Here is a 26,399-nt window from a genome sequence, read left to right as displayed (position 1 = left end):
ATTCTGGTAGCTGATTTACATTTTAATTGGCAAAAGTCTTCTCAAGATAAGGAAGGTGGTTTGTGTTTCATCGTCAACATATTGTGATGCCCCAGTTCTGAGGCATCTTATCAGCACAGGCAACCTGAAATTTCACTTTCAGAAGTGTGTCCAGTACATGTTGGTGGTTTTTTGAGGAGTTTTATATACCATTGAAGATTCTGATCTTTAAATTTGATTCCTCTTTTTCACTTCAAAAGATAGGAGACTGACTCCTTTTTATGGAGACTCATGATTTGGTCTGTTTTCATTATAGTGTGCATGTATTTGTAACCTGTATAGGTGAATACTGAGGGCAAGAGTGCTCAAAGCTTAGTCTTACTATCTTTTTGGAAGGACGTTTCTTGTTTGCTTCAATAAATGCAGCAATATGGATTCATAAGAGCTACTGTTCCTGTATTTCTGGAACACTTTGATTTAGCTTGAGCTAATTTCTGAAGCAATTTTCTTGACACAAGTAACAAGGAGAGGCACATCTGTTGCACCTAATTAATTTTTGTGTGTGGACACTACATTAGTATAATTGAAGACATGAAAAGAATATGATACTATTATGTAGAATCTTTTCATGTCCTCTCTGTTTCCTGAGTGTGGTTGTATCCAAGTCCTATGTCTACTTGTTCTCATAATGGCTATTTCAATTAGAGGCAGCTTTGGATCATTCAGCTTTACCTGCATACCCTCCTCTAGAAGACATCCTTACCCATTTCATTCTGCTGAAGGATGAATTTGAGAGTAGTATTTCTTTTGAGAATAGGTTCCATTTGTAGGTATTTCATTAAGAATCTATTTAGGCTCCAAAGTTTTTATCTATATTGATCCTTCTAAATCATAGAGCTATGTATAAATTAAAGTAGAATTGTTTAGAAAAAATATTTCTAGTCTGATTGTTCATAATTTTAATGTATGTAGTGCTCTAGGGTTCAGGTATCAAGGAACCCAAATTACCAGCTGTCCCTTCTGGAATAAGTGTTATGGCCATTCATGCATTTATAATTCTTATAGTGTGGGATGTTATCCTCTTTGTTTTCTTTCTTTTGTTATGATTTGAATACAAAAACACTACTTTAGAATGATTTTAGGAACTACAGGTTTTTGGAAAACCTTTAGGTCCCGGGGATTCTTCCTTTTGATTGGGGCTAGCATATGTTGGACTACAGATACAGAGGACAGTAGTTTTTCAGTCTTATTTCGGGGAGAAAAATTTGTTAAATTCTTAAATGCTTAAATTATTCTAACTTAAATACCTAGGATGCAGTAGGGGTTTGATTAATGTCTTGGTAGCCAGCTGAGAGCATCGAGATATTTTGATTTTGGTGTGGCAAAATTTAAAATGTGAGATGATAAACACCATAATGTCTGTACGTGATCATTTAAAGAAAGGAATCAGAAGAGTTACACTGTTGAATCCCACTTTGGCAATATGAATAGACATGTAATTTATAGACTCATAGAATGGCCTGGGTTGGAAAGGACCTTAAAGATCATCTGATTCCTTCCAACACCACCGCCATGGGCAGGGACACTTCCAAGGATCCACAGCTTCCCTGGACATCCTGTTCCAGTGCCTCACCACCTTCACAGGAAAAAACATCTTCTTAATACCCAATCTAAACCTGCCCTTTGTTAGCTTAAACCCATTCTCCCTTGTCTCATTCCTGCAAGCCCTTGTAAAAGGTCCCTCTCAGCTCTCTTGTAGCCCCCTTCAGGTACCAGAAGGTGCTGTAAGGTCTCCTCAGGCCTTCTCTTCTCCAAGCTGAACACTCCCAGTTCTCTCAGCCTGTTTACATTTTTGAGGTGCTCCAGCCCTCTGATCATGGCCTCCTTAGCCTTGCACCAGCACTTTCACATCCCCCTTTTGGAGACCCCCAGCTGGATGCAGGACTCCAGGTGAGGTCTCACCAGAGCAGAGTAGAGGAGGAGGATCACGCTGGTGCTGGTCACACTTCTTTTGATGCAGCCCAGGATATGGTTGGCTTTCTGGGCTGCCAGCACATATTGCTTGGTCATTTACCTTCCATCTGTTGGTGTGTAAACATAAATAATTCACTTGATGGCTCTTTTCCTGCCAAGGGTCACAGAACCACACTGAAAAAGCAAAATGGCAAAAAACAATCCCCTCTCCTGCTGCGTTTTTGTGTTGACAGATTAAGCTGCACGATATACCTAACTAACTGACAAAATGCTTTCACAAATATTTCTGGTCCCCCAAAAAACTCCAGGTTAAAGTGAGATAAAAAATTTTAGGCTTCAGTTTGATATCTTAATTCCTTGCTGGAAAATTAATTCTTATAATCTGAGGATTACGGTGTTCTCTTGATGAATAGTCTCCAGTAGAATCAGACAATTGCAGCATAAATAAATGTATGTAGGCATTGGGTGGGATATTTTTAAAACAATAACTGGTTTTCCCAGTTACACCAGTTAGGTTCCATTCTGGCTGCTTGAGGAAAATGAGATCCCATAAGCAAAAGCCACTGTAGTTGCAAAATATTTTGAGTAATATCTTTCCATGCTAATTCCATTTAGGAGTCGTATTTAAAATAGGAGACAATTTTGTTCTCATATTTGGACACTAGATAGTAACTCTAACTTCCTTGTTCAAGCTGAATATAGAGCAAGTAATATTGGGGAAGTATATATTGCAGTTGTTAAGCAGGCTTTTGCAAAATCAGCTGTTGCTATTTGCCCAAAAAATTGAAGGAACTAATTTTCAGCATTTGACTTCTTAGATACCCTTTAGTATAGAGATTCTTGCTTATGTAGATTTTCAGGATCACACGTTCCTAAACAAATGAGAATCTTTGGAATCTTTGGAGGGAGAAGATGACATCTAAATTTTTTTTTCTGGCAAATAGCTTCTGCATTTAAAGAAAATGAGTGCAGATTTCTTTCTCTATATAGATTTTTTCCCTGAAATATATAATGGGAAATGTTATATTCTATACATTTTCTTTTCCAAACTGACCCTATCTGGAATTCACAGTAGCTAAAATGTTGATAAAGCTTCCCCTATAATTAAGGATGAGCCTGATCTACTATTTGCTAATTCTGGTAGTAATAGAGTAGTAGTGACCTTCAGTGGGTCTAATTGGCAGATGTTATTTTCTGAAACACATTTCAGAGTGTGATAATAACAATAGAAAAATTAACATCAATATATGCTATCTGCTGAAAATGCTATTAATGCTCTTATTAGAATATATAAAAATATTACTGTTCTTACCTCCCTTTTTTAATCCACCTTAAAAAGAGCACAGGGTATGCTTTAATTAATGTGTCTTCTCGGTGCAGGGACAATTCTATTTAAAAGTCATTAAGATTTATTGTCCTTAGCTTGAATAATTGCTGTGCTGTCTGTATCTCCATATGTACTTTCAAGTTTTAGGGGAAGAGAAACAATATTATTTTATATTCAGGAAAATGTTTAACTTGTTTTTCAGTTCAAAGAGATATTGTGCTTTTGATGAAAAGGGAGCTGTGGCTTTCAGAACATGTACTGACACTTAAGGAGAGACAGAAAAAAGTAAATGGAGGCTTTTGTGATTTCAAATTGGCAAAACTATTTATTCAAAGTAGGAGCTAGATCAAACCTTCATCCATTAAACTTAAAACTTTTATACTGAAGTACATCAATATGTACTCCTCAAAGGCCATTCCTTCTCCTTTTCTGCCTTCACTTTGCTGTCTGGCAGTGGTGATGCAATCCAGGACTTCATTAGCTTCTGGTGTCTTCCCTGGGTCATCATTTGCTCTCAGGTGTGCTCTCAGACTCTGCACTGGATGAAATGCCCTCAAGGAATTTAGATTTAAATAGGACAGAAGGCTGATAGTCTGCCCTGGGATCTGAAGTTGGGGTTGGAGGAATACCTAGGGGTCTTTTGGGAAGACCAGGGAAGAGGTAGGCTGTACCTTGTGCCTCACAGCCCCAAGGGTGAGAATCATTAAATATGTGAGCTGGTGACCTGAGGTCAGATGCTCCAGTTGTTTGCCTTTTGATTTCACTTTGCTCAATATTTCTTTTATTTTTTTTCTCTAAGTTGGTGTGATTGGTCTGAGACCATACTCCACACTGGTCTAGAGGAGGGTGAATACATATCCCATAGTCCAAACAAGCCCCAGAGCTGTGCTTGTAGAGGCAGATGGCTCAGTCCACACTAGCTTAGCTATTTATATTCCACCTGAGGGCTTTGGAGAGTAGGAAAAGAAGTGGAATAATGCTTGTAAAGTATCTTTACATGTAGGCAACTTTTATATATTTTTGTTTTAGTGTTTCTTTCCCTCATAAACTGGAATACAAGATTTTATAAATATGAGATCTTTAGCTGAAAGCCTTCTTCTCTGTCTCATGAAGCATTCTATCCCCATTTGAACTACTTTCATATGTGCAGGTGAGGTGATTAGAGACTTCTAAAGATTCCACTTGCTTTGTAAAAGAAAAATCACAGCCTATATACTTTTTAAAAAGGTGTGAAGGTAATAATTGCTCACAATTTTGCTATGTGCTGAAATTCCTGTAAATTGTACTGGCTGTTTTCAAAAGCAAGCAGGGAATATAAACAAAATGCTTCAGTGTACCAAAAGCAAAAACATTTGGAATTTATTTTGCACTGCCTGACAATAATAATTTAAATGGCTTCACAAAATGCACAGAGAAAATTTTACGTTCAATTGCTTTTCTGTTAGGAACTCCTGTTTAGAATCATAAACTTTTATAAGAAACTTCTTTTCTGTAGATCCCTGTCTTTAGAGTGCTCTTTGCCAAAGAATCAGTGAGAATGTCTCGAGTGGCAGCTCACTAAGTGTCTGGATGGAGGCGAGGAAGAGGCATGGCAAGACCATTTCAGTGAAAAAGGCATTGCTGGGGTGCTGGTGAGGCACAGAGGGCTCATCCTCCTCTGCCAAGGAAAATCCCACACACCTGCATCGTTTAAAGTCACTGAAAACTGAAAGCTCTGGAAGCAGAAATTAATTCTTGTTCCTGGGAATATTTCTGCAGTCTTGTAATTGCACTTTCTTGAATTGCTTGGAGAATGACATTTTATCAAAAATATTTTGTTACATGTTGTGGAATTCTGTGAAATTAAAGAGCTGGTGACAGTGTGATTTCTATCATGGCAACGTTGAAAAATCAGTTGAAAATTTGCAAAGAATTTCTTTTGATGTGCTTGTTCAGTTTTGCAGATGTATATGCTAAAAGAATTAGTATGCTCACGCTCAGTTATTTAACCTCAATAGAGAAAAATTTAAACATTTTAAAAGTTAAACATGTTACTTGCTTTGCTGAATCAGGCATGTAACACATAAGTAGTTGGAAGTCAAAGGGGAAATTCAGAGGAAGTTAGTTATGCATGGTACTTCATTCTTTTCTGTTAGTAAGATTCTGTATTAGTCTTAATTTGAAAGATTAGTGGAGGAGAAAAAAGAGAATAACAAGGAATAAGAGGCTACTTCACACCTTCATGCACCTGATGAACCTCACTGGCAAAATATTAATTTTCTTTTTAAAGAAAATAATAATATTAATAAAAATCTTCAGAGCCTTTTATTTTAGAAACTTGGTACTATTCCTTCTTTTTTAACCTTAACCTTTTTTTTTTGTTTTATAATATGCTGATAGAACTGCATAGAGAAGCATTTTTACTAGTATTAATAAAATACTCAGCTATTTGACATTATACACAAAATAATGTGTATATATATTTTCTCTTGAAGACATATTCTCTTTCTTATTATTCATCTTATAAATATTAAGCAGTATATTTGCACATATATTGAATATGTGCAAAAGAGGAATTTTTCCATCCTGATATAGATATCTCTATAGGTATTTCTGTCACTGCTGCCCATCTCCCCTGGACTGCTGTTTTTGCCAGGATTTTCCTGGATACATGGGCTGTGTATGTGCAGCTTATAAGGAAGGATAGATACAGCAAGAAAAAACTGATGAAGTAAAATAATGGCATTTTTGAACACTGACTTGGGGAAAGGCCTCTTGAAGTGAAACAGGGTGTGTGAAAAGTTTAAAAGCAGGAGGAGGATTGTAGTTTACCTTACAGGTCTATTACCTGCAGTCATTTTCACCGCTTGTATCAGCTTGTCATGGTCTGATCCAAGGCTGCTGAGTGCAGGATTATGGGATTTGCAATTCTTGTTTTAAATCTGTGACTTCACTGACCCCAAGGTGTGTTCAGAGTTTGTTGCTTAATTTGTCAGTGCTTCTACCACATTTTATTTTTTGTAGGGAAGATAGAAATGTGTACAGGCAGGGTGGTTTTCTGTTCTGCAGGAAAACATATGGATTGCCTTGTGCCTAGGATGGAGAGGCCAGCAAGAGCCTGTTTTACCCAGCACCCACTGAGAATTGATTTAGTTGTAAACAAAAATGCAAACTTGTTTCTAGGAAACAAAGCGATTGTAAGAAAGCCATCAAACACTAGAAAAAAGTTATTTAGGATCTCCATTAAAGTTGTGGCATCAGGTTGTTTTTGTCACTACATGTAAAATTCACCATATATATTTCTTTGTGTAACACCTGGAACAATGTATTTTATCTATACCTCAGTATATTGCTAATGAAGTTTTTTTGCAGAATGAATGTTACTTTGTCATATTTGATATGTGTTTACACTTGATAAGCATATGTGGCTAGTAAAAGTTTCATGAAAGGGTGGAATATAAACTTTTCACTTTAAAGTGCATCATGTTTTTGCTAGCTGTGTTAGCCTGGAATCCTGCTCCCATGAAGCTATCTCACTCAGAGATAAGCAAGTGGGAATTCTGGTTTATGGAGCTAATTCAATTTTGTTAGAATAAGAATTAGAGGTAAAAATTAATGCAAACAATAACAACAACAACAAAAACGAAATATTTGAAAAAGCACAGAAGTTTTACAACTGATGAGATGCAGATACTGTTTACTGGGCAAAGTGACAGCTGAATGAAATGCAGAATCTGTGCTGGGAGGCAGAGCCATCTGAGTTGATGTTTAAGCTTCCAAGAATATTTTAATAATCATTACCCAGTTACTTTAGAAATTGCCTTAGCAACTCAGTGTGAGCTATTGAATACTGCCATATCCATACAGAGACCTTTCTTGGAATACTCCTTCACCTCTCCAGTACAGCACTTTGACTTGAAGGAAACTTACTTTCTATGAATATTTATAGCCTGTTCTTTTACAAGAAGTTTTATTGATTTGATTAGTGCTCCCACAGAACACAGATGAAAAGAAATCTCTGAAAGGAGATCAACCTCTGTCTTGTCAGTTCCTGAATATTGCACACTTTATTAATGTCAGTCTAGGCTTTCCTGTTATTATTCCTAGTTATAAGAGAAGTATTAGTAATGTCTTTTTTTTCAGACAAATTAAAAATCAGTATTTTTAATGTATTTTATTTTTAAGACTGAACATCAACACCCTCTAAATAATCTATTTGCAGTTTTGTGACACAGAATTATGGACTAGTGCTAAAAATCAGAATCTTGTAGTTTGGGATCCAGAGAATACCAAACACTCAATAAACAGCAGCAATTTGTGACAACATGGTTCCCAAATCCCTGACTAAAACTGTGAGAATTGGCTTCTAGAAGCTGGAGTGGGTGAGTGAAGTGGTTGAGTCACCAACCCTGGAGGCATATAAATGATGTGTAGAAGTGGCACCTAGGGACATGGTTTTAGGGTGGACTTGGTGGTGTTAGCTTAATGGTTGGACTCAATCTTTAAAGGTCTTTCCCATCCTAAACAATTCTATGAAGAAATTACACCAAACTTCTGTAAAGCAAAGATTTTTTGATTTCTTAGCAGACCATGGTCTGAAATAGAGAGAACTTCATCTCTATTCATTGCACAGGGCTCTTCCATCAGGAGGATTCATGCAGGAATTTCTTAAATTGAAAAGTGAAATTCTTTTCTGTACATGCAATTGATGAATTAACTTGGAGGAGCACTATCTGCATATTCATGATGGGATTCCACAGGCAGCAGCTTGTGAGCAAGGGCTGTAACACACAGTATGTTCATGAGTGAAAGAATTCATGTGTATATATAGCACAGAAGTGTACTTGCAAAGCAAAAGTATTTGTATTCAATTCATTTGGGGTTTAGATTTTAAAGTAATCCTTGTTCTTGTTCAACCTTCATATTCTCTTGCTCTGTGTTCAGGAATGTGTGTGCATGCACATGTGTTGGCCCTGACAGGAGGGGAGCCCAGAGCTTTTAGCTATTGGCAGCACCTATCTCTGTGTATCTCTAGCTTGAGCAAGCCTGAGGGTCTTTGAGGGCTTCAGATGACAAACTTTCACTAATTAATGGTCAGTGTAATTCATAGTGCTCAGCTACTGATTTGGTGTGAGTTATGGGCCCAATTGATATAGAGAATTTTGGACTTACCTCTCTTCTGTGCGTCAGTTACCTACCTGTAAAAAGGGGAATAGGAATTTTCTACCTACTTTGCAATGTTGGGAGGGAAGTCACACGGAGAACTGGAAAAGCCCTTATACTTGAACTATCCAAAGCCATAAAACCTCATGGAATGTGTGTTTGTAAATATGCAAATATATAGCACAGGCATGTCAGACTGGAAGTGTAGGAAAGAGTCAAGAGAAGGAAAGGAAAATGAATCAGTGTAAAAATGGAGATTGTTTTCCACACAATGAGCATAAACATGGAAGTTTTGCTGTTTCTGCAGTGTATGCAGGGATTTCCCCATAGTCAGTATGGGTACAAACATTGTCTTGTAGTTTAATGATTATGTCTAGACCATTTTTTATTCTAAAAGGAATATCTTATTCATCTGTGATTAAGTGCATATCTCTGCTTTGGCACTGGGCAGGGATATATTTAATGCTAATCTCCTGAGCCCAAGCGCTGATCCAAAGGGAAAAAAGCATTTTATCTTCTAGAAATTCAATGAGGTACCTTTTATAAAGATTTTACTAGATAGCTCCTCAGGGCCTGGAAAAAGCATCCTTTGATCTCTTAAAATCAATTTGACATTCAGTATCAAACCCCACGTGTGCCCTTTGAGAAGGGCAGTCACTGTAATTGAGCGGGGTGGTCAGGCTGGATGTGAACCATGGAAACACCACTGACAGTGGCACACAGAGTTTGGTGGCTGAGGCCAAGGCCATGGCAGCTGCTTCCCCTGCTCCAGCCTCCTGGGAGTCAGCAGTCAGCAGCTCTGCCTTTTCTCTGACTCTATGAAACCTCAGTATCAACTTTCTGTAACCCACTTCTGTGTAATTAAGAGTGTGCCTGTTCACCAAATGATTTATCCTCAGTATTGAGCTCTTCCATCAATGGACTGCATATCCAAACCTACTGCTGGGAGTAGTTGCTCATACCTTAAAATATACAGCATTAACTTGGGATAATTTAAACTTTATTTCTTTTTGATATCTCATGAATGATGTCTTGTTTAATCTGAGGTTTGTCATAAACATGGAGAAAACATTTGCTCATACTTGAATTTGCATTTCCTTGTATAGAAAGAAAATGTTTCAGAACTTCCCCATAACTTTCAGTTCTACCTGAGGTACTTGAAATAAATGAATCATAGGTGGTAGCACTCTCTTCCAGTCAATTTAGCAAGTAAAATCTAGTCTTAGAATTCTCAAAAGCACCTATAATCTCTCACATGAGAAATTACTTAATAGCTAGATAGTTTCAGTAGATGCCCTGCTTTGTATAGGAATTTTATGTAAAAATCATGCTCATTTTGGAGTCTCTATATTTCTAACTCCACTTTGAAAATGTGTATCCACAAGAGTTTTCTGAAGATATTGGTTAACTAGAAAGCAAAGGAATTGCTCTCTCTAGTTAAAACAGAAAAAAACCCATTGGTTTTCAGTCTTCCTTTTCAAGAAGGTTTGAACACAAGGATGCTTGCCATCTGAACAAAAGTGTAATGTCAGTTGTATGACAATTCATAGCATTTCAAGCTTTTTCATATTTGCAATATAATCTATTGTTTGTCATGGGGGAAGACTCAACCAAAATTTGAAACTTCAAACGTTGTTCTGTTCAAAAGCAGAAATATATAGTTATTAAAGTTACTTATATCTGCCTAACAGCGAATCTGCTTCTCGTGGGAAAGTTACAGATGCTTTCATTCTCCCAGAAATATGTCAAAAAGACTATATGAAAGTAAAGAATCCTAAAAAAATTTTCTTTCTTTGGATTTTTTTTGTTTTTTGGTTTCTTAAAAATTCTTTTCATTTTTCATACCTCTGCTTCCACCTCTATAGCTGACCAAAGGGATACAGATTTCCTTTGAACCTGATTTGAATCTCAGGGATTCCTTGGAGTTTGGAGCTGAAACCCTGGAATATGTTACTTTTTTGAGTGGAGCAATTAGTTACAATCTACTTACAATGGGCTTTTATTCTTAATTCACACAGAATCAAAGAATCAGAATTGACTCAAGGGTTACTGGAAGCTCCTTGTAAAATGCATTTCTTGCCCACAGTTGCTTGTCAGAGACAAGTCCTTTGTTCATTAAAAGCATACTGAGAATTTAGCAGGACATGAAAGGGATTTGGTGAAATGAGGAGGCAAATCATCCTCCTGGTTATGAAAGTGAAGTGGGGAGGGTGCATTGGGGAAGGACAGTCTGAAAAGGATGCTGACAGTATTTTGGATGAAACAGATCCCATTTAGCAAGTTAAATTTTGTACTCTGTACTGCTCATGGCAGATAGCATTGATTAAAAGCTTTGAGAGAAGCTTTCCAATTAATTTAGAAGTTTAGATCCAGCAACTTGTTAATTTCCACAATCAAACCCAAGTATATTGGGTTGAGGTGGGGAATGGACCAGTTCTAGGAATTTCCCCCTCAGAAACAGGGGAAGGGATGAGCAGCACAGGACTGAGAATGTGAAGAATAAGCAAGGCACTGAGGCTGCCTGTGCAGTGGGCACGTCCTGTCCCATTCCATCCAAGCAAGGAACTCTGGGGCAGGGAAGAGCCAGCAGACTGTGTTGTCATGTGGCTGATTCCCCAAGGTCTGCCTGTGAGCAAGGCAGACTTTATGCTGCCTCGTGAGTGGAAAGGGGAGCTCTGAAGTGAAATATGGCAGGGAGCTACTGCATTGCTACTGGGGTCAGACATTCCTGCCCTCCCCATGCAGGAGCTCTGTGGTACTCAGGGATATGCAGCAGAATTCCTAGGGCCACGTTCTCTTCTCCCAGCCAAAATTACGGTTTCCTTGGTTTTTACCTAGCAACAGAATTCTTCTTTTTTTGTCTTTATTATAATTATTTAAAGAAAGAAATAATACTTTTCTTCTGACACAAACCCCTTGGGAATTACATCAGCCATATGAAATATAAATACATTTTCTCTCCTGTTGTATAAATAATGGATTAGGTTTTCACTGGAGAAGCTGAGAGTAGGATTTAAGGACAACTTGTGTAACTCTCAAAGTAGGCTGTGGTGTACAGCAGCAGACTGTTATAAAACATGACACAGTAGGAAATGTGATTAATGTGTGATGGAAACCCCTTGGTAGATCAGGTCACTAAAGTATGTACCCTACCCATGGTTTGTGTAATGCTCAGTGAGCATCTGGGCAGAAATGAGCTGCTACCTGGTGGAGTGCTATTTTATCCAATAATGTGTGATTGAATCATACAATTATCACACAATACCTTTTCTGTGTTTATGGAAGAAAAGCATTTGGCAGTTTTTAGGATAAAAAACATGAGTTTGAGCATAAAAGTGAACTAGGGTCCTTCCTTCAAGGAAGACATAAGTCTGGTTTAGGGAGAGCACCCAGAGCTGAATGTGAACTTGGTGTCCTCATACCAATGAGCAGCAGATGAGCAGCATGCTGCAGAGCAGCAGCCTCTGTGAGAGCTCTGGGATGCTCACAGAGTGCCTGCTTGTGTTATGGGGCCAGCCAAGCAAAACTGCCTGCTTGGCATGTGCTCCACTGGGCTGGTGTTTAGTCACCATTGCAAGACATTGCTTTTGTAGAGAAGTAAATAAAACGTGACTGCCAAATCCCCTAGCATGAGTTTTCTAAATCTGGTGCATCCAGACCCCTGATTCTGAATTGCATTAAGACCTCCCAGGAATTATAACCTGGAACAATTTTAGCTTCTGTTGATGCATAAACAGACATGTTTATGAAAACAGAGTAGCTTGGATCTGCTTGTCCCTTTTTGATTGGTGATGAGCTAATTTTATTTTAAAACTTTACTTCTTTGTGCACGAAGGGACAGAGTGAACTCAGTGGAGCTGAAATTTCCTGAATTATAATTTTAACCCTGACTCTGGTTTAAGGAAGCATATTGGGTTGGTCTAAGTTGCTGTGACTTTTTCCCAGTTTTCTGAGTCAGGCTTTCTCTCATATATTAGTGAGGGAACATTTACGAGATTGTAGGACTCTGCAACCTGTAATTGGTATTTCCTGTGATTTTGTTCCTTTTTTTTTTTTTCTTTTTTTTTTTTTTTTTGAGGTTTATGAGCCAAGATTTAGGGAAAATTTAAATATCAACTTTCTTATCTCTGACTGAATTCTGTCAATATTGCATTTGTTGTTTACAGAAGTGCAGTCTGAAAGAGAATTATCTAGGAGTAAAATATATTCCCATTGTCATTTAATTTTATGGTAATGAATCATAAAATGGCCTGGGTTGGAAGGGATCTTAAAAGATCATCCAGTTCTTGCTTCCCTGCCATGGGCAGGGACACCTTACACTAAACCACATTGCTCAGAGCTCCATCCAACCTGGCCTTGAACACTTCCAGGGATGGAGCACCCACAGCTTCTCTGGGCAACTCATTCCAAGTTAAGTGAGGGACATTTTGTCTTGCGTGTTCTGAAGGGAAAAAGTAGTTTTAGCAACAGAGCTTTGGTGTAGCTTACCTATATGAGAACAGAACCAGAAATTAAGATAATAAGTTTCATAAAGAAAATCTACCATCATGCTCAGAATCCTTAAATAAAAATACTGTTTAAATACAATAGGTAAGGCATTCATTAAATGCAGTCTATATTGCAGGAATTTTGTCAGGTTGTGAAAAAAATGTTAAGCTACTTTAAAAATAAAATTGTTCAGATTGTTTCCAGAAAAATGGATTTTCTTTGGGGGATTTCTGTGCCTATGATGTTTTTCTTATGAAAAATTTAAGACACTAAGACAAATTTCTCAACTACATGCCGAACCACTTTGCTTTTTATTTGCAAGTTATTTTTCTAACAAGAAGGTAATGTTAAAAGAAGCTTTTGTCTGATTTCTGAAGATAAGCCTTTTTATGTCAAGTTTTCCCTTTTGCCTCCTTTGAAGGGCATGTTGTTCTGCTAAAAAGTGAAATAATGTCAGAAATTCTGGGGTGTTACTGCTACTGCTCCCTCAAAACATGACTGATCCTTTGGAGGAGAAAAACGTTTGAATTAAAACCCAGGACTTGAGCTCTTGAAACTTTATTGTAGGGTTCTGCCTGTGTGACCTTGTCCAAATCATTAAATACTGATCCTGGGAGATGTACTGAGGGCATTCCACAGGTGCTGCACCCTGTGCTCTTTGTATTTCACTTTCTCTGTTCTGAGTGGACCAGCAGCAATGGAGCCATCACATGAATTTGGGCTGCTCTTTTACACAAGCCTCTGAAGACAAAATGATTTCCACTTTCAAATGGACAGAGCCATGAGCTGTATCTCTAAGCTTTGTTTGAAGGAACCAAGGCCTTTAATAATGAAGAATCTAGGCAGTCCCATTTATGGTAGAAATCCCAGTTTTGCTCATCCAAGTGGTTTGGGCTTTTTAAAAGCCGCTTCACTTTGAAGCTTGGCACATGTGAAGGAAAATTGTGTTGCTTACAGGTGCTGTGTTGTGCTTAAACCTGTGTAATTTACAGGTGCTGCAGCAGACACTGTCAGTCTAAGGCATAGATCAATCAATTTCTATTAACTACATGTAGTAGATAATAAGAGAGTAGCTCAGAGAGGATTGTACAACATACATTTTCACTTAATTTCTCTCAATGTTTGCTGTGTCATGTGGTTAACCTGGTTAGCCTGTTTTTAACTGTTCTGTTCCCACAGTTCTTTTAAAACTTATAATGTATTATGTGTAACCTATTAAACATCTCAAGTTGTTTGTTTGCAATTTAGGCTTTGGAAACATCTCCCCACGCACACAAGGTGGAAAGATATTCTGTATCATCTATGCCTTATTGGGAATTCCTCTGTTTGGTTTTCTGTTGGCTGGTGTTGGAGATCAACTAGGGACAATCTTTGGAAAAGGAATTGCCAAAGTAGAAGATACCTTTGTTGTGAGTATGCTGACTGCCTCATTTTGTTCTTTTGCTGCTTATTCTGAATCTCACAGGTGAAATGAAAAGTCTGAAAAACCAGGTATAGCTCATTGTTGCAATCAGATGTGCAGGAAAAGGTAGGAAGGACTTGGCACAGTCTGAACTTGCTAATGAACACCTCTGAGAATTGAGTGAAGACATATTCCCTACTATTGTTACGGCTGGGAAGTGGAACAATTCCCAAATAATTTTGGTTTTGCTCTTTCCTTGTTACTCATAAGCCTGCTGTGATGCTTACCCTTAAAGGTTTTTATCTAGATTGTGATAGGAAATGTATTCACTGAGATTTTTGAAGCAATGAATGCTTAGTAACCAAGTTTTTAGCTGTTTGCATCAGCACTGCAAGTGTTAGGACTGGTTTTCCACACCAAGCCCTACCTTTGCTTGCAGGACACCTTTTCTTTATGGAAAAGGTCTGACATGGCTTTGTTTTTGATACAGAGCAAACTGGGCCTGTGCTAAGAAGTCTTATGTAACAGGCAAACACAAGCTTGAAAGCTTTTTAAGAAAAGGTATTTTTGGCTTTGAAACCTCAGTTCGTGTCCAGACAAGGTACTGGTGGATAACATAGATTTCCATTGAGATTTGTCTGAAAAAGGCAGGAATATTCCATAGGAACATTTTATAATTTCTGGGTTTTCATAGCTGATTTTTTTTTCTTAAAGGTATAGAAGTTCTGAGATCAATTTGTGCCTCTCTTTTGCTTGTAGAGATAATGATTTTCCTTTTTTTAATTCTGGGTGTATCCCTACAAGAAGAATGCCCCAGGATAAAAAGCAGTATCATTCCCTCTTTTGGCAATATCTGAGTGAAAACACTGAGCTTGATGTTGCAGTCTGGAACACTCTCTAATTCTGTTTATTAGCTTGCCTAAAGAACTGGGAGATGCTGAGGGGTCAGAGCAGGTGTAACAGCTTGTGTTATTTTGCCATAACACAAGCAATTACTCTGTTTTGGGTTACAAAAGCTTGACCTTGGTCATGCTGACTGTAAACACAGTCCCCACTGAAGCTTAAAAACAAGAAAACATCCATTGTGAACAACATGATTTCATTTTCAGTCGATTTCTGTGGAAGTTTCTTGTATAATCCCGTCTTTTAGGTTGAACTGACACGCATTGGATGGATGAAAAATGTCAAACTGGCTGGGCATGCAAAATGGAATTTTGCAGGGGTCTGTTCTAGCTGAAGTGCAGTTTAGAAAAATGTTAATAGCATACATCACAGCTAAATGATGTGGTTCATTAAATCTGCAGATGGTCTCAAGCTGGGGAGACAACTAAACTTGGAGGATCAAAATGATCTTAAAATTTTTGAAAAGCAGTCTGACTAGATAGGATTAAATTTAAGCAGGACAAATTCAAAGTAATGCATGAAGGAATAATAAAATATGCAGCTGCATATCAGGAAACAGCTGTCTAGGTGCAATTTTATGGAAATGTTCTGTGGACTCTAGAAGTTAACATGCTAACATGGGTTAATGTTATACTGCCATGGAAAATAGGCAAAGCATAAGAAAGGCTCATTCCATTCCATTTTGTACTATTTTTTCGTATCTACTTTTGAGTACAACACTTAATGAAACGTGGGCTAGTTTGCTGGTGCCAAGGGATTGCAAGAAAATTAGGAAAGGGAGGAAAAGGAAATAAATAAATTTGGTTTAGAAAGAGAACACCCGTGAAAGTTTGCTGGAAAGAGAAAATTAACAATTTCTGTATTTGTCTTGGATAAGACCATAAACAGTACACTTAAACAGAAGGAGTTGAGATGTAGGTTAAGAATTAGGAAAATTATCAGGCGACAAGAGTATGATCACAGGTTTCCTGACCAGTGGCTTAGGCAGGTTTATTTTGTCCTTGGACAGGTTTGGCTCTCTTACATCCTCTCCAGCTCTGCTTTGTAGGATATGGTTTAGCTGATTATCTGATTGCAGAGAACTGTATGATTAAAATTCACCTTATTTAGTGGATGTACAAAATGAGAGAAATTGCAGGTGCATGCATGTAAATCACTCAAATATCTAGACAGCCCTCAAAACTTATACATCATCAGCTGTTGGTATTTCTGAATGCTACCCATGAAGAGTCCAGCCCTGCTCTGCATTTACTGCTGGCAAATGTTTCCTAGAGTAGTCATGCTTGCTTTGAAACCCTTTTCAGAATAAAATCCTGCTCGAGTTTTCCTGTTTGTTTGAGAATTATAATGCAGTCCTCTAAAGCTGTGTAGTGCACACTGGGGGGTGATGGGTGCTGATGTGCATGGGTGCAGTTTTATTATCAATGGGTTTCCTCTCTTTCCCCTTTCCTTTCCAGAAATGGAATGTGAGTCAGACAAAGATTCGCATCATTTCAACAATAATATTCATTCTGTTTGGCTGCGTGCTGTTTGTTGCCCTTCCTGCAGTTATCTTCAAGCACATAGAAGGCTGGAACACGTTAGATGCAATTTACTTTGTGGTCATCACTTTAACTACCATTGGATTTGGTGACTATGTTGCAGGTAAGAGTTTTTTCATAACTCTTTGTCTTATAATGTTTTGCACAGTGATATTTTTTCTGCATTTTTTTTCTTAGTTTTGGGACAGATGTAACTCTCTTGTGGTACCCCTCTCCCAGTTTTATCCTTCTTCATTCATGTGGTGGGGCCTGTCCTTGTTGTGGTTGATGTGGCAGCGTAGAGACAGGAGGTGGGACAGTGAAATTTATGGTGCATTTCTCTGCCTACTGTATTTTTCTCTTCCTATCCTATTAAAAATTAAGTCGACTATCATTCAGGTCAGGAGTTTGTTTTATTTTTCTTACAGGTTGCAAAGTTCAAGCACTAACAGAGCATTTTAATCTGAATACATTTTTCAGCTGGACTTGTTTGAAATGCCTTACCCTGTGAAGTGATAAAAGTTTTGTGTGCATCCTTTACTTTCAAAATATTCCAGAGCTCTCTTTCTGCCATTGAAATGCCCATGTTCTGTAGGATCTGCTGCATCCTACTCTGTGACTCTGTCAGTACACATTTGCCCATGTGTTTTTTGTAATGTCAGGAGAAGTTTTAGCACAACCTGTAGATAACATGTCCAATTCTTATGGTTCCATTAAGCTGAATTAGTTGTAAATAACTTTGATATACTGAGCTAAAAAAAAAAGTCTGGGCCAGTTCTCTGTGTTAACTTTTTTCTTGAAAAGATGTCAGTGGTGTTAGTTCACCTCTTAGATTTGTGTAAGTATATGCTGTTTGTGCACACTGATCCAAGTCAGTGATGTGTAGAGGTGAGGATGAGGAACTCAGAGCTTTGTGATCCAAACCTGAGACTTGCTTTCCTTGGCCTCATCTGATGCTTCTGCTGATACAGAACCCTCATTTCTCTCATGAAATGCCTCTCCCCACCTCTGAACTCAGTGCAAGGCAGAGGTGGCTCACAAGGCCTTTTGTGCTGCGCTGCTCTCAGTGAGAGACTCTACTGGAGGGAATTGATTTTGGTAGACACTCCCAGGCTCTGGGCTCCTCCTGTGTCTTGTGTGAGCCCGTGGCTGTTGTGTGAGTCCAGGTGTGCCAAGCTGAGGTTCTCAGGTTGGGTAACTCCTCTTATAGATGTGCCTGAAATTTTGCCTTGATGGCAGAAAAGGGTCTTGTCACTGGCAGAGGTTTTTCAGGTTGGTGAGGTGCAAACAAGGACCTCTAAAGTGTTGCAACTGCTTGACATATTTATAAGTGATGTGGGAAAAATGGGGGTAAAATTAGTTGTTGAAGATACTAAGCTACTCAGGCAGCCTGCATTTTTAGACTGCTTGCAAACTTGCCAAAGACTCTTGTAAATTATAGAACTGAACTGTAAAATAGCAAAGCAAATTTCTTTTGACTTTTACATAGTTATTCGTGATGTTTCCAAATGTCTTTGTATGTGTCTTGACTTCTGCCTTCCATTTTCTTTCCTGTATTCTTTTTCTTATTTTCACTTTGTCTTCAGAATTTGTGATTCTGGTCAGATAACAAGTAGGATGAAATGAAATAAAAAATTTATGCTGTTTCTAAGTCAAGAATCTGGGTGTTTTAGACTTTCATTCCTAAAGGGTATGTATGACAGGGAATAAAAATGATAGTGTATAAAGGCCTGGTTGTATTTACTGTAAAGCATTATGTGAAATGGCCCACTTGGCTCTAACTAGAACACTGAGTACATTCATCATTACTCCCATTATAAATTTCCATAGACTTTTCTATTTGTAGACCATTTGATATCATAATTTTTTTCCTACATTGTCTGCTTTTTAATGCTACCAGGAAACACTTTCTACAGAATGTCCTTGAATTGTGTTGTTCTATAGCTGATGGCCTTTTATGGTTCACTTGAAAGATGTTCTTTATTTAATTTCAAATCCTACTGTACTCATTATTTCAAAGCATCAGAAATGTTGTCTGGTTTCTTTGAGCCACATGCATAAGACTTGCATTTGAACTGCAATATGTTATTGACTTAAAGGGGCAATGGGATTTGTACTTGCAGGGACAGTGCTCAAGAGAGCAGGGTTAAGAGGCTGTCTCCATCACAACTGGGAGGTTGACATTCCCATGGGACTATATTCTGACAGGGATGAAGTCAGTAGTATCTTTGGGTGAACTAAAATACTCTGGTTTTGACCAGTGACTTGAAGGATTTTTAAAAAATTTGTTTTCTTTGCAGTACATAATTGGCCAGTTAAATAAAAATTTTGAAAAAGAGGTGAGGTATTAATTGATTGAGCTTTGCATTGTTGAAGTTTTCAGTCATTGGTTTGTACATAATTAAAAAACTATTTGAGGGAAACTGACATTGCAATTCTCAATAGAGCTGATAGAATTTGTCCCAAGACCTAGGCTTCCTTATTAATTTTGAGGAAGTAGGTAGAATTTTTTGCACCCCAACAAATCAGTACCTTTCCTTAATGATTTTTTGGTTGGTTTGTTTGTTTCTCTTTTAGTTAAGTCAAAATACAGAGTGGACACTAAGGCCACTGATATTTTTGTGGTAGGCTTTGTCTGGAGAACTCTCCTTGAACTCTCCTTTAGGAAAAGTGGGTGTCACAAACAAGGGAGAAACATGAAGAGTTAAGAGCTGTAATTCTGTATAAGGCTGTATAAGAGGTGGTCATGATAGAATGTTGTGGTTCTAGAGCATGCTGGTCTTGGTTCTGGTTTGCCATGGTGAGGCAAAAACCAGCAGAAGGAATGATGCTTCAGTCTGTTTAATGCCTAGATGCAGCACATTTTGAAAAACTCCTCACACTGATATTAATTTATTTGTTTTTCTGACTTTTTTTCCTTAAACAATACTTACAATGAAAATTACCTTCTTCCAGTTAGCATTATAGTCAAACTTAAAGCATAATGGTGGGCAGTGATGGTCTGACTGGCAATTATATCAGAGTGTACTTCTTGCAATAAAAGTCAAATTGATAATTCTTTTAGCACTCTGGAGGCCCACATGATAATCCATATATGTGTGTCAGTTTCGGCCCATAAAGTTTCCTGAAAACCCTCAAAATCCTATATATTTGAAAGCTTTCAAATCTTTTTTTCGGGGAACTGCCATCTCAGAGGAAAAAAACCCATAATTTTACAAGCCCCACGTAATCCCGTGGTTGTGTTAACATTTGTGTTGGTGTGTGGGGAAAATTTTCTGAAATACCCATCATTTTTCACTGACATGAAACTTTCTGCTTTCTGGTGCCACTGCAAATAAGAGCTGTAAAAAAGCCCTGAAGAACTTTCAGGAGGTAAAGAACAGAGTGTTACTCAACAGCTGTACCAGGAGGGAACCAAGAGCTGAACACAGGATTCAGGAATGTAATGGTATCACTGACTGTAGTACAGGCTGTCATATTAGAAATTCTTTTAGTTCTCCAGGAATTTCTTTAGAACTTTCTTTTTTGTCCTGCAGTCTATTTGCAGAAACCAGAATGAGGAAATGTTCCCTTTGTTAGTCAGAGTCTAAGGAGTTATTGGAGCCTGTGGAAATTTCAGCTGGGGTTTCCATCAGCAAGAAAAGCCTTAAGGAAAATATAATAAACTGATCACTCCTGGAGCATGCAAGGAAGGAAAAGATGAAAAGTCCTTGCAATTCATGTTCAGGAAAATATATGAACAATATTCCAAAAAAATTTACTGCTTCTCTGTCTTATGAAATTACTTGATTTTTCAAATTTTTAGAAGGGTTTCACTTTTTTGGAGGGAGAGAAATACTTTTTTTTATTTGAAGAAATATTATTGTACCTTTTTGCAAAAAAAGAAGAAAAATGGTACTACAGCCTGCACTGCCTTATGAATATCAGGACATAGTCAAACATCCCCTTTTCTGGTTTTCAAGAGAAAACATTGACTTTAACATGACAGAAGAAAACCCTACCAAAACTATTTATTTTCTCTTGTGAAAGAGAAAAATAAATCTTTTCATGTTGAATGTGTCATGATTTCAGTACAATGAAATATATTTCTGGGCACTAAGGTTTGCACTGAGGCACATGAATATATCTGTATAATTGACAATATACTGTTCACATGTACAGATACATTCTTTAACTTGCAGTGCAGTTTGGAAAGTATATTCAAATATTTCTAATCTAACATGTTTCAAATCTAAATTAGGTAACATGTCCCAGACTTGACTAAATTAAGTAGAAGGCAAAAATATAAATAACATATCAGTAGTTTCACAGTGGAGCACAATGATGGTATAAGATTGTCTCAACTGGTTTGGTGAAACAGATCACAGAATTCTGAAAAGGTTACTTTAAAAATGTATTTGAACTCTTGTTGCTTTTGTAGGAGTTGTTTTTTTGTTTGTTTGTTTGTTTTTTGTTGTTGTTGGTTTTGCTTGGTTTATTTTCCATGATTAAACCCTGATTTTTAACTTACTGCTTTTTCACTGTTTCATTTTGTAATCAGCTCTGCTGTATAGCCAGTGTGATACACATACCTGCCTCTGCACTGTGTTTCTTGGCCTGAGACCCAGTTTGGAGAGAAATGGGATATTTCAGTCTCATGGAATGGCGCCGAACTGGGGCACTTGACCCGGTGGTCACAGCAGCCCAGTTGATCTGCTGGCACTGTGTGGTACCACGCACCAGCAGAGAGGAATTGCTGCCATGCTGAGCCAGGGGTGTGCCCAGCATGCTGGAGGAGAGCCCTGTGCCCTCCCAGAGACTCTGAGTCCCTTTTTGGCATTTGCAGGAGCTCTTTGCCCCCTCGGGACTTGGTGTCTGTAATAGGGGCTCTCTGCTGTGAGCTGTGCTTTAAGCTGAAGATGGAGCTCTGACTCGCCTGATGTCTGTGCAGGACAGCATGTCAGGAGCGTTTTAGAGCTGTGCTTTGTTTTCTGAAGTAGCTCTCCATTTTCCACTGAGTGGCATCAAGTGGCTTCTCTGGCCCACTTACATTCCATCTCTGACAGTGCATACTGTCTTGGCCCCAGCCTTCTGCATTTCCACGTTGCCACACGAGCTACTCTTTCTCTGTCCCCTCCTTTTTTTGCAGTCCTCAGAGGTAATTCCTTTCAAGCTGCAGGGCTGAACCTCCATGTGTCTTTGGAGTGGGACAAATTGCATCTCTGCATTAAACATGTTTGTCAGGTTTGTCCCAACAGGGATGGTTGACAGCTATTTGTTATTCTGAAGTTAAAACTGGATTATATAATTTTTCTATATCCAGAGTAATTTTTACTGCTGATGAAAAATTATAGACATTTCCTTGTTTGCAGTGCCAACTTTTGAATAACCCAGAAATTTTTTGCTGGTATGGAACTAAGATACTCAATATTGACAGCACTTTCTATTCTCTCCTCCTAATTTTGAAGTAAAAATGCCCAGCCAACCAACTTTATAGAAATAATTATATGTTTCTATTTTGAGCTAGTTACTGTAGAAAGAATGGGGAAAATGAGTGGCAGAAACGAAGACAATTATTTACTTTCAAAGGGCTTGTTTTACATAAATAAATAAGTTAAAAATATATACTTGAAACCCTGATTTCTTACCTGAGAACCAGAATCTGTCCTAAGGCATGCTTGAGATATTCACTAATGCCTTTCTTTACTGAAACAGAGTTCTTGACCTTAGTAAGGAATATGTTTGGGGCATAGGAAAACTTATGTTTTCCACAGTGCTGAAAATCCCAAATAAAATTCATTTGGCAGATGTGAGAATGATGGCAGCAGCAATACAGTAGCCTGTGATGTTGATGGATGGGAAAACTGTTTTTCTCATAGTCTTCAAGCAACCTTAGATCAAATCTTTACCAGAAAACACCTTGGCAGTAAACTGTGGCTGCTCTTGGTAACGGATTATGGCAGTGAGACTGCAAGATTTCTTCTTCATTGTGGTTTTAACCAGTTTTGGGTAGAGGCTAAAGAAAGCTGGGAAAAGCTTTGTCCCTCAGCCCACAAAACTGGGTTTGCCAAATAAGCAACAAACTTCATCTTCTGCCTTGTCAGCATTTTGCTTCCTAGAGGGCTGCATGAACCAATTTTCTTTGCAAAAGAAACATGATAGTGTATCATGTTGATGTTTTTTATGATGTTACCAATAAAATCATTAGATTATCTCATATACTTCAGTGAAAGTACATTTAGCTATGCATACTCATACCCAAATACATTCATATCCATTTAAGTGAGTTTGGTAGTTAATGAATTCTTGTCGTTTAAATTCAGTACAGTTGAGTTGTGATCCCATTTCTCTATGAAATCCTGTTAAAGGACATTCCCAGGTAACTTCATTATGGCAGTTTGAGCATCACAAGAGACAGCTATATCAGGACAAACATCCTCAGGTATGTCTGTCTCTCTCCCTTAAGATTTGATTAAATTGCAAAATCATCCAAGGAGTCCTTGAAATTCAGAAGCTCAACAGCTGATAAAGGTTCTAGCTTCAAAGCCTTATCCTAGAGTATTTCTTTGGATACCTGCTGTCCCTTCAGCTTCAGGAGAGCTGAGCTTCTTTGGGCATGGCTAGATGGAGCCATCTCCTGGCCAGACGGCACAGAAAACTTGGTTGGACATGAATTTGCCCTAACTCTTGCCCCAGTGATTAACTTTGTTGTAAATAAAATAATTACAAACTGTGAAGGAAGTGCTTCCTGCAGACTGGCAGAGTTAGTTTCCAGTTTCAGTTTATAAAAATAATATGCAAAAAATGAAAAGCCAACCTTATGGATGCTTTCTATGATACTTTTTTGTGCATTATATGAACAGCTGAAGAAGAGGATGAACAACCAAGAGTGGCCCATTACTATAAAAAAGACATAGTGGTAATCAACCATTTTTTGAATTACAGTGAATTTTGGGTGAATCATTCCTAAAATATTCTTTTGCTAGATTGACATGAGATGGATGTTGTTAACAAATGATTTGGTGTTTTGTTTGTCTTGTGCTGTGACAAACTCAGCCCCTTTGGTGGCTGGATGTCTTCTGTTCTAAACAGAGCTCTGTCTTCTACCTCTGCTTGGGACTACAAAGGCATCAGGGAATATCCACTTTCACAATGTGGATTCATCTCTTGGATAGCTGATCAAACCATTGCACCTCAATGCTTTTTAATTTTTTTTTTTTATGAAAAGGTGCAATTGACATGAAAATAAAATTTCTGTCTGGGAGGGTCCATATAAAGGTAGCCATCTAAAATTCTTTTTTATTTGCATGTAATCTCAGTCATAATAAAGCTAAATAAAAACATTATTCTCTATGAGAGTCAATCTCAGTACCACGACAAGGTGCTTGATATTTTGGGGGCAATTTTCCTTTGATTTGCTTCAGTATAGGCTGCAGATAGATAAAACAAAGTACTGTGTACCTGCACAGGCTACTTTAATGTGCCTGAGAAGGTTTTACTGCAAAGTCTCCTCAATTATGGGCAGATACACGCATCAAACTTCTTGCAGCAGCCCAAACTAGAAGTCTGGTTTTATTTGTTGTAACACAGCTGAATTACAAGTTTATGGCTTCTGTTTTATTGCATGGTGAGATGTGCAATGTGAGTCATTTGGTGTTGTCAGGAGCCCTGGATGAACATAACTTATCTTTGTGTGGAAATAAGACATCTGTTCCTTATAGCTGTATTATACCTGAAAGCTCTATTACAGACACCTCTGAAATTTATACTTTTTTATACTTTAACACTGAAAAGAAGTGACTGGTGCTAATCCCACTGGCAGTGGGATTCAAAAAACTTGCCTTCAGCACACTTCTTTTATCCAACTTTTTTTTGGGGGGGGGGAAGATGGGGGGCAGGGGAAACTCCAGATGTTACTTTTAAGAGTGAGCTAATTTATATAGTTTGTTCAAATTAAAAAAAATATATTTTGAATGGGTAAAAATACAGAAGGTGTAAGAAATTTAACTTTTTTTTCTAGGAAAATTAATTTTAAAACATCTTTGCATCTATAGCTATTAAGTGTGAATTAATTTTTACTGTATTGTTTTTCAGGGGGATCAGACATTGAATATCTAGATTTTTACAAACCAGTGGTGTGGTTCTGGATCCTTGTTGGGCTGGCTTACTTTGCAGCTGTCCTCAGCATGATTGGAGACTGGTTAAGGGTCATATCAAAAAAGACAAAGGAAGAGGTAAGAATATTTTGAAAAGGGAAGAAATATTCCTTTTTAAAAACTTTGAATACAAGCCAGGTGAGCTTATAGCTGCTTTTGCTCTTAGGGTGCACAGGTCAAAGCTGTTTGTGTATGAACTGTAATGCTGCAGCTCAAACTGCAGGAAACTAGGTAGCAGTGAATTTAAACACAGTGTTTTATTTTCATATGTCTGCAATGAAGATGAGATTAAATGTATTATTAAATTAAGTGTATATGAATAGTTGCACTTGATTTATGCGGAAAAAAGTCCTAAACCACTGTTCTAGATAGTAGAATGTAGGCCTTAATTTTTCAGGTAAAAATAATTCTGTTTTGTTTCTATAAGTGATGCAGATATGTAAAGAAAGTATTTCAGTGGTTATATTTGAGATACCATGTTCTATAGTGGTAAGAAAGTAAATTTTTTATATCATGCAAGGTATTAGAATTAATTGTTTAAGTATCCCTAGGTGTATTTTACAATATCTTCCACATAATTATTCAATATTTGTAGTCAAGTATATTGCTTTCAATTGAAATATGTTTTCATTTGTAAATTTCACTTGTCTTCTCTTTTTTTCACTTGTATTTATAGTCCCATGATACAACATTTTACCTGAAGCTTTGTCATTTAAGAAAATGTCCTGGTTTTGAAAATGTTTGAGTGTAAATAAAATTTCCTTCAATTGTAGCGTGCATAGTTCAGGTTTTACTGGAAGTCTCAGAAATTAGTTTTGTTTGAAGTAACATATTATTTCCCTCTAATTTAGCTTGAGTTTTCTTGCACGCTTCAGTTGATTTATGCTACTCAAACATAAAAACTCTAATTTGTTTTTGATGGAATGAATATGTTGGCTACTGTGCAGTGGCCTGCTACTTACATTGTTTTGAATAGTTTTCCTAGCTGCAGGGCATGGCATCACTGCCTGGATGTATTCCTGGCAATCCTGGAGTTCCCAAAGCCTTTGCTGAAGGGTGGCTTACCCCTCCTTGCTTTCAGTGGTTGCAGTCCCTCAGGGTGCCTGGCACCTTCTGAGCAGGAGCAGGGCAGCAGGCAGGAGGGTGGGAGCTGGGATCCTGGGCAGGACTAAGCTGGCTTTGTAAGGAATGTGGGGTGGGAAACCCTTTTCCACTGCCCTTGCTGTGCTCATGGTTAGAGACAGCACGGTGACAGGTCTGCTCTAAGTGCACTCTTAGCAGGCAATTCATAACCACTTAGCCCTGATGCAGAGGACAATGTTTATTCAAACAGTTTCAGTTCAAGAGTGCCATCTTTTGCCACATGCTGTACATTTGAAAGGGCATTTATGACTTCCCTTCCACAATGAGGTTTACTAGTGCCCTCCACATCTGGGGAGCAGCAGGTATCATCTGAGTGTTCTCAACAGCTGACAGGATCACAGTTCTGTTTTCTAGAAAAGCACTGAGGCTGCCTTTAACAGCCAGCC

At 37.9% G+C, this 26,399-nt stretch overlaps 1 protein-coding gene across 1 annotated transcript in view; it reads left to right on the top strand.

Moving 5' to 3' along the window:
• KCNK2 (potassium two pore domain channel subfamily K member 2) overlaps nt 1–26,399 on the top strand; it is a 76,755-nt gene that overhangs the window by 35,378 nt on the left and 14,978 nt on the right. The window contains exons 4-6 of the mRNA XM_058020203.1: nt 14,159–14,319; nt 16,673–16,859; nt 24,809–24,948. Coding sequence (XP_057876186.1) covers nt 14,159–14,319; nt 16,673–16,859; nt 24,809–24,948 — 488 coding nt within the window. The remainder of the gene's footprint in view (nt 1–14,158; nt 14,320–16,672; nt 16,860–24,808; nt 24,949–26,399) is intronic.

Source organism: Melospiza georgiana, chromosome 3 (assembly GCF_028018845.1).
Source record: "Melospiza georgiana isolate bMelGeo1 chromosome 3, bMelGeo1.pri, whole genome shotgun sequence".
Classification (NCBI taxonomy): domain Eukaryota; kingdom Metazoa; phylum Chordata; class Aves; order Passeriformes; family Passerellidae; genus Melospiza; species Melospiza georgiana.
The sequence above is the reverse complement of the archived record's forward strand: the minus strand, read 5'-3'. Positions and strand labels throughout refer to the sequence as shown.